The sequence below is a fragment of the Gavialis gangeticus genome, unplaced genomic scaffold, assembly GCF_001723915.1.
Source record: "Gavialis gangeticus isolate Ggan-Ray unplaced genomic scaffold, GavGan_comp1, whole genome shotgun sequence".
Taxonomy (NCBI): domain Eukaryota; kingdom Metazoa; phylum Chordata; order Crocodylia; family Gavialidae; genus Gavialis; species Gavialis gangeticus.
The window spans coordinates 4785694-4798382 of record NW_017728964.1 but is presented as its reverse complement, the minus strand read 5'-3'; the positions used below and the strand labels follow the sequence as shown (position 1 = coordinate 4798382).

At 51.1% G+C, this 12689-nt stretch overlaps 2 protein-coding genes across 6 annotated transcripts in view; both read right to left on the bottom strand.

The window, feature by feature from the left end:
• LOC109287213 (uncharacterized protein C7orf62 homolog) overlaps positions 1-7276 on the bottom strand; it is a 30334-nt gene extending 23058 nt beyond the window's left edge. Inside the window, exon 1 of one of the 4 annotated variants that reach the window (XM_019502187.1) lies at positions 7134-7276. In XM_019502187.1, the coding sequence (XP_019357732.1) occupies positions 7134-7250 (117 nt within the window). In that variant the 5' untranslated portion in view covers positions 7251-7276. Of the gene's footprint in view, positions 1-2664; positions 3600-7133 lie in introns of those variants that run through there. The other 3 variants (XM_019502181.1, XM_019502191.1, XM_019502185.1) reach the window with 3 other exon arrangements.
• A 3791-nt stretch (positions 7277-11067) lies between these two features.
• USP43 (ubiquitin specific peptidase 43) overlaps positions 11068-12689 on the bottom strand; it is a 261454-nt gene continuing 259832 nt past the window's right edge. The window contains exon 16 of one of the 2 annotated variants that reach the window (XM_019502165.1): positions 11068-12531. In XM_019502165.1, coding sequence (XP_019357710.1) covers positions 11723-12531 — 809 coding nt within the window. In that variant the 3' untranslated portion in view covers positions 11068-11722. Of the gene's footprint in view, positions 12680-12689 lie in introns of both variants that reach the window. The other variant, XM_019502171.1, reaches the window with a different exon arrangement.

Below are 12689 nucleotides of genomic sequence, written 5' to 3'. Positions count from 1 at the left end.
ACCAAGATGCCAGCTTCTAGTCCACCTGTTAGAGGCCTATGAGCACTTAGGTGCTTTAAGTGCTATTTTATTCCACCCCTCTGAAATTCCCCCCCCCCCCGACTCCCTCCAAAAAAAAAAACTGATGTAAAAGATGGGATGCACCTCCCTGCTCCATGCTGCTTGAGGGTAAGACGTATTACAAAAGTAGATGCATTAATAGGGTTGACTGGAATCACATGTTGGCACCTAAATCCATTAGATGCCCAACAGGTAGAGCAGAATCTGGCCCATAGTTTCACAGGACACCCTCCCCTTATCATCCAAAATGCTGCACCTTCCCAACAGCAAGTCCCCATGGAAACACCTAAGAAATATTTCAGCGCTCCTCCTCTAGCTTTATATGGGTCCAGAGTGCTATATGACCTGTAGCCATCCCTCGCTGGCACCTCACCAAGGAGGCCAGGGACTCAGCAGGCCTGGAGCATACAATCCCCTCAACCCAGAGGCAGTGCCCCCGGGCAGTTTGGTGGAGGCTTGCAGGAGGCGACTGGCAGTGTGAAAGGGGAAACTGCCTCTCTTCCATTGCACAGGGAATGGCGAGACCAAGCACTTTTCCCAGCGCTGAAATCATCCAGTGACATTTATCCCTGTGCAAAGGACATAGCAGCACTGCCTAAGGCTGAATGCCACCTTCAGCGAACAGAGACTATTGCACTAAAATAATTTCCAACCTCTTCCCTTCCAGTGGCAGAGGTAGGTACAGCCAGGAAGTTTTATTTTGATTTGCTCTAGAAACCCTCAATAGGATTCATCATAGGCAGGTACCTGACAGGCACAAGGCTCTTAGCAGCATCGGTCAAACACTGAGATTTTCCTTTGTCCCCAAAGAGCAGAGAATTTGCAACCAAATAACATCCACAGGCTTCTGCTGACATTTCTGTCAAGTGCCTTCTCCCGTGGAGTGAGTCAGGGCAGGAGTGGAAAGGTCCTGGAGAGCTTTCATTGCCAGAATAAGGTCACGGCTGCAAGCTGCTGTCTCAGAACATCAGTGGTGCTAATTTTAGTGCATCCTTCAGGGAAAACAACTTGGAGGTGAGGGTGGAAAGATTTTTATACACAAAAAGGTTATTTAAAGTGTAAATATGGGATGATTATCTCTTGGACTTGCTGGCTCTAAACAGCAATGCTTTGAGATGAGAGAGGATGATGCAGTTTTAATAGAATAGGGCTCAGAGACCCCAACAGAGATCAGTGCCCCATTTTGCTGGGCACTGCACATGCATTTATTTATTTATTCACTGTATGTGCCACCCTTCCCAACAAGGCCCAGGCCAAGGAGTCTGTAGGAAGGCAAAGCCAGAACCCAAACCCAGAACCCTTGCCTTCAGCCTAGTCCCTTCACTCGAAGAACAACCCTCCTCTTGTGAGACTTGTGTCTTTTTTGCTCAGAGCTGTCACTGTCTGCTTCCACATGTGTTGTTTTGCGCTGTCGTATGGCAGGGCATGCTTGAGACAGGCTCTGTTGGGGATGTGGCATAGACATGCCCCTTCCAAAATGTATCTGGCAAGTAGTCCAATTACCTGTACTGTGACAGCAGTCTCTTTGGGTGGGCTCCTCTTTGTAACAGGAAGGACCTGCATGGTTTTGCATTCAGTGAAAAATGTGTCTCTTGAGAGGGCTGAGAGTAATCTGAATGGTGACCACTGTCTGAGACAAACAGATGACCCCAACATTTGGTTAGTGCTTGATTTCTCTGACTGAAGGCCTCTGTAAATGAAGCATAACTGACTTCTTGAATGATCAGAGGGGAAATAAAGGTGGCCCAAACTGGACAAGAGGATCTGTAGCTACAAGGAAGCTGTTATTTGCCTATGGCCAGATATTAAGGCTATCCATGGTACGGCATCTTCCACTATGAGTAGCCCATTGACTTGCATGCATCAAATACTGACTACGCTACAAAAATCTTGCCAGCAGCACTTCAGCGAGGACACTCCCACACCATCAGTCAACTACCACAATCCATTCAGCACTTGGAGCCTCCCCAGGGGCTCTTCATGCCCTGGTGGTGTAGCTGCTGAGTGGGGCTGTGCAGACTCACTTCTGCTGGCTGCTGCCAGAACTTCCCGTTGCTCAGCTAAGTAAATGTAGATCTAGCCTGTGAGGAAGAGCTTCACTCTCGGGTCTACATAAAAGTTATAAGGTGCCTAGGAACTTAGATCAAAAGCCACTCCAGGATTTGGGGCCTGAAACGTCAGGAGTTTCTAGATCCAGCTAGATGGAAGAAGCTGTAAAGCCCCTAAAGACAGCAAGCCCAGTCCAGAAGTTGAGTCCTAGAAAAGAATTGCCTTCACCCAGATACAAGTTTAAGAGGAACAGTGCAAACTGTACTTTTACCAGCCCAGAGATTAGGCTGAAGTCCTTCCAAGGCAGAAGATGATCACAGCCTTGGGCACGTGCCTTCACCAAGGTACTACATGTTCACATCATGTCTCCAGCCTCCTCATGGCATTTCCTCATCTTCAGCTCACACCAGTCCGGAGCCATCCCCCACCCCAGCTTGTATCCAACCCCTTATCCACACCGTGGACTTCCAGTATCTCCCTTTTTCTCACTTCTAGACAGATACAGAACTGGAGAGCAAAGAGCAGGAAGCCGCTTGCCCAGATGACAGTACTAACCGTTTCCTCACTGGCCTGGACTGCTCTCCGGCTGAGGATGAGCTGAAGGAAATTGGTCCTGTCTTCCTTCACTGTTAAATCCTTTGCCTTCTTCCTCGGCTTCCCAGCCTGCTCACAGCCAGCCATTCCCTGCTTGCTCTCTCACTCCTCCTACACAGTAATGGCACTCAGTGCCTTAAATTAAAATCTCAAATCCTGTTTTGGCTTCCAGAAACCAGATACCGGTACCAGAAGACACAAGTCTGGTGTCTGAATTATGCTGGCTTTAAGGACGACAAGACTCTGGGCAGGAAAAAAACAGTTCACAAAGAAGTTTTCCCGTGTCTTAGCAGCAGAGCCCAGTTCTTGGGTTTATCCATTTGGTTTCATTGTTTGCTGGCATTTTCTGTTGGCAGCTTAGCCAAAGGGGAGGAGTGTTGCTCAGGCAACACATGGCATCTATAGCTCCTTCCTTTCCTGAAGACTTTGAGTGATTACAGACGCAGCAGAGGCCTATGTGCTTGCTGCTTTGTGATTAGCTGGGGATGTTATCGGAGCCTGGCTCCAGGTAGGGTGCTGCTCAGGGCAGCAGTCGCAGCATACCTCTGGCTTCGGAAGCGAGCTCTGCAGATAGGGCCGCAGCAAATGCCTTTGGGAAGCCATGTTGTTGCATTGCTTCCTCTTCAGAGTCTGGTTCAACTTTCAGAGGAGGTAGAAGGCAGGTTATTTCATCACCGAGGAATGGAAGAAGTCTGGCAGCATTGGTGAGTTGCAGGTACTGGAGCTGGCATGCTATTTAGCATCATTTTCCCCAAATTGTGCATTTCAGAGGCCTGGCTCCTGACTTAGAAGGAACAGGGCTGTACTGCGGAGGTTGCAACCGAGCCGTCAAAGGCAGCTCCCGGGGAGAAGGGAGCCTGGGGGAACGGTGCGCCTGGGAGAGACCATGCCCTTGCCAACCACTTCTCTCCTGTGCTGCTGAAGCCAGGGACAGTGACTAGAGGCACCGTTTGTGGGAATTACCTGCCTGCCTGTCTGCGGTCTCTGCCTGGAGCCTGAGGACAGACTGGTGGTTCTGGCTGTGGATACCCACGCCCTGCCTCGCATCACTGTATCTGCATAGTCTTGGCAAAAAGCAACAATTTCAAAGGGAAATCATTGCTCTGAAACACCTTAGAGCAGTGATTCTCAACCAGAGATGCCGTGAGATCCTTTTAAGGGTGCTGTGGGGCAGGCTGCTGCACAATATTAGCACTTCAAGGTGCGCAAGCACTTGTATGAGTCACAAAGATAATCCCAAAGGTTTCAAATAGGAGCCTATGGTGTCACACCATCCTGACCTGTTGTGTTCTTCCTGAGTCCTTGGCAACACAATTTTTTTATACAGTAGTTGAAAAATGAGTGAAGTTAATTTTTGAAATGGGGTGCTGGGAAATCCAGTTCTGGATGGATGCCTTCAGTCTAAGCAGGTTGAGAAGCACTGCCCTAAAGCCCGGTGGTTGGCTTGTGCCGCTGGGAACTGGAAGAGGGAGTCTGAAACTCCTCGTGCTGGCAACCTGCACGCCCTGTATGTCGGGTGAGCGCTCCAAGCAGTAGGATAGGGACTAAAGCAGGGGACAGGGGGAAAGCTTTGCTTCTACCCAAGACTTTATACACACTCCATGCAATAAAAAAGAGCTCCAAAAGGAGGGGTGAAGGAGATCTCTCCTGAAACACCTCCAGTCTGGAGGTTACTGCACTGGTCTGGGAGGTGGCAGTTTGAATCCCCTTCTGTATGTCTCCAGTCTGGCTTCATGGCTGCTGCTGACTGTGGGCCTCTGAAGCCAAGCCTTGAAGCAGGGGTCAGAACTGAAGCCTTTGCTCCCTCCTGGGGACTGCACTCACCACTGCCTTACAGAGCAGGTGGCACCTTACTTGCTTTCCCTCTGGCCCCATGATTCTTGCATTTTTGTTTGCCTCCTGGCACCTCAAGTGGAATAGAGATGCCAACCGCAATTTATGCATCTTCTTCTATTACTCTCCAAAGGCAAATCTACATAATTTACACTCACCTGGTATTCACGAAACCAAGGCAAACTGTCAACGATTACTGGCCATTTTGCAGGCTCTGTCAGAGCATCACAGCTCAGGAGTTTCCTCTTCTGCAGCTTCCTCCATGTTCTGTGAGTAACTGCAACTGCATCAGGTTTTTCTCTCTCAAAGGCACATCCATGTCCATAAATTTTTTCTCACAGCATTTTTGTTCTGTTCTCTTCATGCGGCCCAATCAGAAGAGAAGCACCCTGCTTCATTAAGTGTATTTTCAGAGACAGGAACAGTGATTCATGATTCTTCGGTTGTAAGAAATTTCACGGTAAAAGATTCTGATGTATCGGTTAGCAGTGAATTTATTCTTTTTACAAAAATCTTAAAAGTACTTGGCTTGGCTTTGCATTGTTGGCTTCTCTTTCATTCCCTCCCCCGCAGTACTCAGTCCCAGCAACATGTTTATATATTCTCACAGTGTGTCACTGCAATTTTCAGTCTGAATCATGACCATTTCCATTAGCAACAATGACCACAAATCTAATGCATGTTGTCTACAAATATAAGCTAATCCTGAAATGTCTAAACCAGGACTGTCCATCTGGCAGCCCATGGGTGGCATGTGGCCCCCAGATGTGTAGGGTTGATTTGCAGCTCCTCTACCCCCAGAGCTCTCACCCAGCTGCTGCTCTCCCCATGGCTTCAGCTACAGCAGCAGCTGGGGCCCCTGGGCTCCCTCTCCCTCCTCCAGCTTCCACATCCTGTCCCTTCCCCAGGGGGCTGGGAGGGGCAGCGTGGTTCTGCCTTGGGCACCTGCATAGCACGGTGCAGTGGAGCCCGCAGCAAGGGAACCAAGGCTGTCTGGGGTGCCCGCACACATACACAGTACAGGTGTGCCCATGGCACAGTGGGGAAGGGGGCCCATGTGTGGTCTGGGGGGACCTGTGGCTCTGACTGCTGTGAATGATGGGACATGCGGCCCTCAGCTGCTTGGAAGTTGGCCAGCCCTGTTCTAAACCCTGAAGCATCAACAGCCCCACCTGAACAGATGGAAGAGCTCCTTCCCATCCACTGCCGCAGAGCAGCAAGGCCCACATTTCCAATTTGCCACTCTCAACAGAAACAAGAATTGCTGGTGAATAACTTGTTCCACATTTGCAATTGTGCTCTTTTGCCGTGCAGCATGTGAAGCAGGGCTGCACACACCCCATGCTGTGAGAGGGTCTGAAGCTTTTGGGGGTCATTCAGACCTGATTGTGCTCAGTAAAGATGAGCCACTAGGCCCTTGCGAACCTTGAGTCTGTCAGCCAGGGCTTTATATCTTTGAGGTGTTTCATTACACTGAACAGAGCACCTGCTACACTGGGAGGGGGTAGAGAGAGGAAAACTCTGCATGGCTTGCTCCTGCTCAGTGAAGCAGCAAGCAGCTCAGCCTTCAAACTCTGTGAGCGCCCTTGTTTTCACCAGGACAGAGCCCCTGTGATTTGAGTGCTGGCTCTGCCTCCTTTGCTCACAGCATCTTGGGGGTGCATATTCAGGGAGTCCTCTGCCTTTTGAGCTGCCCAGAACGTCTCTTCTTTAAATGGGCTTCTACACAGGTAGACAAGGCAGGTAATGTAGTGCAACCGCTGACTCCCCCCACCCTGTACCCAGCCACTTCCAGACCAAGCCAGAGCAAAGGTGACACAGAGGAACGGGTGGTAGGGCAACAACGGAGGGAAGGATCCCCACGTGCATGTGCACACACGCTTGCACCACATATGCACGTGTGCCCTCTCTCTTTCTCCCCCAGTGCTTAGGCTGGAATCAAAAGTGCAATATTTTTCACTGTACATAGAAACCAAAAGTGGGCCTAGTTTAACACAATGGGGGAAGGAAGTGCCATGAATGTTACTTCCCGGTACGTCTCTTACCATCCTGCATGATTCTGTTCACTCTATCACTTTTTGTCCTCTCCCCAAGCAAAGCAAATATTTCAGAGCCTCTAGAGAGAAGCCCATTGACTTGCATTGGGCTGGTTACCTGTATTCACCTCTGCCTGGAGGGGCCAGGAGTAAGACTGCAGGGAGCAGGTGCCTCTATAGAGCCTGGCATTACCCTGCCAAAGCATCATGGGATATGCTTGCATGAGCTATTGGTCAAGGAGGAGTTACATATCCCTTCAGGTCTCCCCTGGCTATTGTACATGTACACACACATGCATGTGCACATACATGTGCCGAGAGGTCACACTATCCCAAACCCCAGGGTGATCTGCATTTCACCTTCACTCTCTTTCTCTGTCTCTCTGTGGCTTTAAAACAAAAAACATAAATCTCCCCTCGTTACAGGGCCAAGCAAAGGTGTGGGAGTGAAATGCAGCGTTGCTGAGGAAAGTGTGGGCTGACTTGAGGCAGAGGAAACTCCTGGGTCAGACCCAAGCCCTGAGCACTGAATTATTCCCACCCCTGGCCATGCACACACACCTTTCTGATTTCCCTCTGCTTGTCCTGCTCCAGCCCATACACAGAGACTCTGGTCTCGAAAGCAAAGTCCTCCAGCTCGTACTGGAAGCTCAGGGCGCGCTTTGTCCTGGATGCCATGGCTGCAGCCTGCTACTGTTGCCTAGTGACTGCATCTAACACAAGGCTTGTGGGGAGCTCTGCTCGGGGACCGCCCTCTCCAGCACAGGAGGGTGTGAGCACAGCTCTGCCAGCAGATGCCTCTGTTAGGGCTCTGTCACTGGGACATAGCTTGTTGCTTGCAGGTGCATTCAGGTCACAGGGACCCTGGCATTGGGCCTCATCCAAAACCTGTTCAAAGCAGAAGGATGCACTGGCCTCCAGAGTGCTCGCTTTCCGCAGTCAGCGGTCAGTTAGTGCCAGGGTGCCTTATGATTAGAGAGCTAATTGAGGATGGAGTTGGGCTCTGGAATGAACAAAGGAGCACATCACCACCTGCCCCTTCAAGGACCTGGGGCAAATACAGGGCAGCCTGGGAAGAACAAATCTCTGGTGGAGCAAGATTTCCCTGCACACACTGCGCTTCCTGGGACACTCTGGGCTCCATGAGACTGATACAGAAACATTAAACTCTGAAAGACTCCAGTTCTAGGGGTGGGATTGCAGGCTGGCTTCAAAATGCCCATCCCTGCTGGCGTGGGGGTAAAAGTAGTCGAGCAATGGTAATGAAACTATGCCTGCCTCCTCTGCTTCCCTTTGAGATGACTCATGGGAGCAGTAACTGAGAGCTAGAAGCATCCCTGGTTTCTTCTTTTAAAGACACACATTTTCAAAGCCTTGTTTGAGTAATGAAGAGCCAGGCAGTGAATGACTAGGAGACTGGATGCTAACACCACTCCAGGATCTAAGCCCAGTGAGGACTTTGTTTCTGGCTTTCGAGGAGAAAAGGTCTGGCTTTAGAGAAATGGCTTTGCCCAGCTATTGGAGTTTCCAGCAAGTTTGAAGAGTCTCATGCCTTACAAATGGTTACAAGCAAGAGATCAACTCTCCTGCCCTGTGCTCATGTCCCTGCACTGGCTCCCATCAGCTTCTGATGTCAGTTTAAGGCCTTGGTCCTAATTTTCAAAGCAGCTAAGGATCCGGCCACAGCTAAATCATAGACTGAGCCACAGTCTATGAACTCTTGACAGTTGCCCTCTTCTAGGGCAGGACAGATCATAATGCCTAGGAGGAAGCTGGTGAGAGCTGGGAGCAAAAGGTGTTCTGCTAAGGGGATCTGGCTAGAGGACATGCTCACAGAGGGGATCAGGCCAGTCTGTCTGGCTTTAGGAGACACTGCACAGTTGTCCTCTTTGGCCCAAATCCAAATATTAGCCCCTTCCTACCTGAAGCCCCACCCCCTACCCAAAAAGTCTTCACTGACGTGGCCAACATCCTCTAGGCCAGGCCCCGTCAGCAGTAGCGCTATCCTCCAGCTCCAGGCAGCAGAGCTCTCTGAAAATGTGACTATTTCCTGTACATCTATGGGTAAGGCCTGTGACCTGGCCTGGTCGGAGCCACATTTTGCTCATCCTTAATAATGACGAGCAGAAGTTTCCGATGCAGGTCCTTCTGTGAGGTGGCTCCCCTCTTGCTTCCTTGTGCCGTCAGGGTTAGCGGCAGGGTGGGGAGAGGCAGTGGATCAGGAGACAAGGAACTCCCTCGGTCTAATCTTTGTTCTCTGTAGCAAGCAGCTACCTCAGTTTCCCCACCTGCACAATACTTTGTCATAAGCACCAAAAACATTCTCTGGATCATCCTGGCCTGTCCAACTGCATCTGTTCCCCCCAGGCCCAGGCACTCAGCATTTAGCCCTTCAGGGCCAGTGTGTCATCCCCCAAGGCAGAGGCAGTGGGCTTGCTCCCAGTGAGCACTGAGGGCTTGCAACTTCGATTGTTTCAACAGTCAAATACACATTTCCTTGCCTGGTCCCTTCCCCACTGCAAGGCTGCCAACTGTACCGCACTTTGTGTGCTGTAACCCTGAGGTGCCTTTTACCCTGTAGGACCCATGGGCCCCATGGTCAAGGCCCTCACATTCTGCGCTGCATTTCACCTTGACAGGTCCACCACGCTTGCACAGCCAGAACCTGACCCTCAAACAGAGCAGGCAGGGGCTGAAGGCTCCCTCTGAAAAACAAGTTTGACAGCACAGGCACACGCTGCCTGCAAACTGGGGAATGAGCAGCATTTGAAACAGCCTCGATGATAGGGAAGCTGCTTGTTGCATGTCCCATAGGGCCTTTGGTGTGGCTTGCACCAGCTGTCTCTCAATTGCAAAGTAGAAGCACTTTGCAGCCTGGCTCTCCCATCACTGCCTGATCTCAAAGGCACAGTCACACACATACACACATGCAGTCATGGTGGTCAGGTTGTTCCCACAGCACCATACATCTGCTCTCAACAGGCCCCACTCTGCTGCCTTGTAAACTCCCATGAACTCTTTCAAACTATCCTGCCTTTTGGTCCTTCATAGCCATTGCAGGGATTGGCTTAGGCTTAGTTAGAGAAGATCTGTCCTCCTCACCAGCAGTACCTGTCATGAACAGGTAACTAATAATGGAGACTCCTGAAATCTGCAGTCTGCTTACAGCAGTGCACTTGCCTGTCTTGGGAGCCTGGTTGTGTCTGGGTACCTTCCATGTCCTCTGCTCTGCAACAAAGCACAGTGCCCTCTGAGACAGGCACCAGATGAAGTGTAAGGTGCTTCATCTGGGGCCAAACAACCCTCAACATACATGTAGGCTCAGTGGTGACAGCTTGACTTGCACCATGGCTGAAAGGAACCTAGGGGTAATGATCCACCATCGCATGAATATGAAACGTCAGTGTAAGGCGGTGGTCAGCAGAGCAAACAACACGCTGGCATGCATCAACCAATGCATCTCGTGTAAAACTAAGGAAGTGATACTCCTGCTATACTCAGCCCTGGTGAGACTGCAGTTGGAGTACTGTGCCCAGTTCTGGGTGCCGCACTTCAGTAAGGATGAGGAAAAACTTGAGAGGGTCCAGAAAAGAGCCACCCATATGATCAGGGACTTGCAAGGCAAGCCATACGAGGAAAGGCTGAGGGACCTGGGCCTCTTTAGCCTAAAGAAGAGAAGGTTGAGAGGGGACTTGATAGCAGCTTACCGCTGTATAAGACGAGTGCATCAGGAGCTTGGTGAACAACTGTTCACTAGGGCACCCCTGGGAAGACCAGGACCAATGGATACAAACTCCTAGAAGGCCATTTCGGCTTAATACCAGGATAAACTTCACAGTCAGGTTGACCAGACTGTGGAATAAACTCCCTCCAGGGGTAGTGCAGTCACCTACCCTGGAGGTTTTCAAGAGGAGACTGGACAGTCACCTTGCTGGGGTCACCTAACCCTAGTTGTCTTCCTGCCTAGAAGTTGGGGGTGGGGGGCTGGACTTAATGATCTGCAAGATCCCTTCCAGCCCATGACAATTTATGAATCTATGAATCACAGTTCGCACTTGAGCAAAACTGCCATGCAGGCCTTACTCTCTCAGGATAGCTAGGTTTTATTGAGCCTTCCCTTGAACAGGTGCAGCAAAGGAGAGATCTGTGCCAGCGGTGCTTGGGCATAGGCTGGGGAAGTCCCGATGATCCAATTCCCCGGTACAGCTCACACTGTTGTTTAGATGTGTGCCAGGAGGGTGGAAATGCCTGCAGGGCAGAGCAGAACCCTCCCTTGCTCATTTTGGATTGGGGACTGACACAGAGCGCTGGCGTCAGTGACTCACCAGGCTGCGCAATGCTGGAGAATTGACCCCTGCGGTTTTACCAGGGATCTAGTGGAAAAAACTGTGCCTCTTAAGTGCTGCAGCCAACCATTACACAGATGTGGCATCACCCTCCCCAATCTCCTCCCACCTGCTGGTGTCCCAGGATCAACTCAGTCAAACACCATGCCTTGTGCTCATTTGACATGTATTTAATAGAAAGATCTGCAAAACTCTAACATCTGTGGACAACAGGACACCCGTGTACAAAAAATCAGTAGAAGAATTGATTATTGCATAGACCTTCGTGTTGAAATGGCCCCCCCTGTGCTGTCCCCACCCACCCCTCAGTACCAAAATAGTTGCCTTTAGAAAACCAAAAGTGTCTTTGAATCTGCTTCAATAAAACTCTGTCTCCGTATAGAATAAATACTCTCCCTCTTGCTCAAAACTGGCTCTCCCTCCCCTGGTTTTCCCCCTCCCACTAATCCTCCTGTCTCTACTTTGTGCTCCACCCTATTAAGGCATGGATTGTACAGGAGCACCACTTGACATGTCCAGACATCGCAGTGGCACTCGAGTGAGACCAGGCATCGGGTGGTGTGAGGGGATTCAGGTCCCTTCACAGCTCTACAGGACGGAGAAGAGAAGAACGCAGCTCCCAAAAGGACTGGAAGCCCAGAGATCTGATTGATGTGGTTTTGAGTCTGGCCTCAGTAGTTAGCAAAGTCACCTTCTCCTGTGTAGACTCTCACCAAGTTTGTTCTGTTCCCTTCCTCCAATCACAGTAGCCCCCTGGCTCATAGCAGCAGCGGTGTGAGTTCTCCACCTTTCCTCACCTATGGTCTAGAAGCTGGACTCAGGCACTGGTTTCTTCCTGCCCAAGGAGGCTGTGTGGTATCTGACCCTCTGTAAGGTGCCACAGGCCACCTTTTCCACTGGTGCACTGCGGCTGTGCTGGTGAGCAGTGCTACCATTCTTGCAGAGGGAGGACGATCTCCGCAGGGGCCAGTCGGCCTTGCTGTGGATGCTGACCGAGCTCTGAGAGCGCTTGATATCCAGCTCGGAGCGGCTGATCCTGCCATTGGATAGGCCCTCCTGGCTGCGGCAGCCCAGTGTGCCGTTGGCCCTGCTTTCGCTGATGACACTGAGGGTGCCATTGGTGAGCGATGTCCTGGAGGAACCCATGGCTGTCTCCGAAGTGCAGCACCGCTCCACCTCGCTGGGCCTCTTGGTGTCCTTCTTTAGGAAACCAGCCCTGAAGATTGTGAACTTCCCTTCCTGCTGCCTTTCAGACTCAGGTTCTCTCCCCCTGCCATGCTCCCCAGCCTTGGCAGGGTTTCTTTGGTCGTTGTCCATGTTCCTCCCCTTCAGGGAGCCGTAAGGGTGGGACACGCTGTTGTTGACACACGTGGCTCCATCTGAGTTTGCTTTGCTTCCGTTGCTCTTTGGCTCCTCAACTTTCCTTGGTGGTGCCACATTGAGAGGCAACTCTAGTTTCTTGGGTGTCCTGTGTGGCTGGCCTGTGTCCTCCTTTGGTTTGCTCGCTCTCTTCAAGGTGCTGATCTTCTCCGGGGGCAGGGGGGGTTTGCTGTGGTTCTCAGCTGGCCCCGCTGTGTTGCTCTGTAAACTCCCACTAGCCCTTCCTGACCCACCACCCTCTTGGTCCTTCACAGCCCCTGCAGCGGTTAGCTTAGACTTAGCTAGCAAATGCCCATTCTCTTCCCCAGCAGTGCCCGTCATGAGTGGGATGATAGACTCATTAGTGTACCTGGGCCGGCGCCCAGACTCCAGGTACTCCACCAGCTCCCCA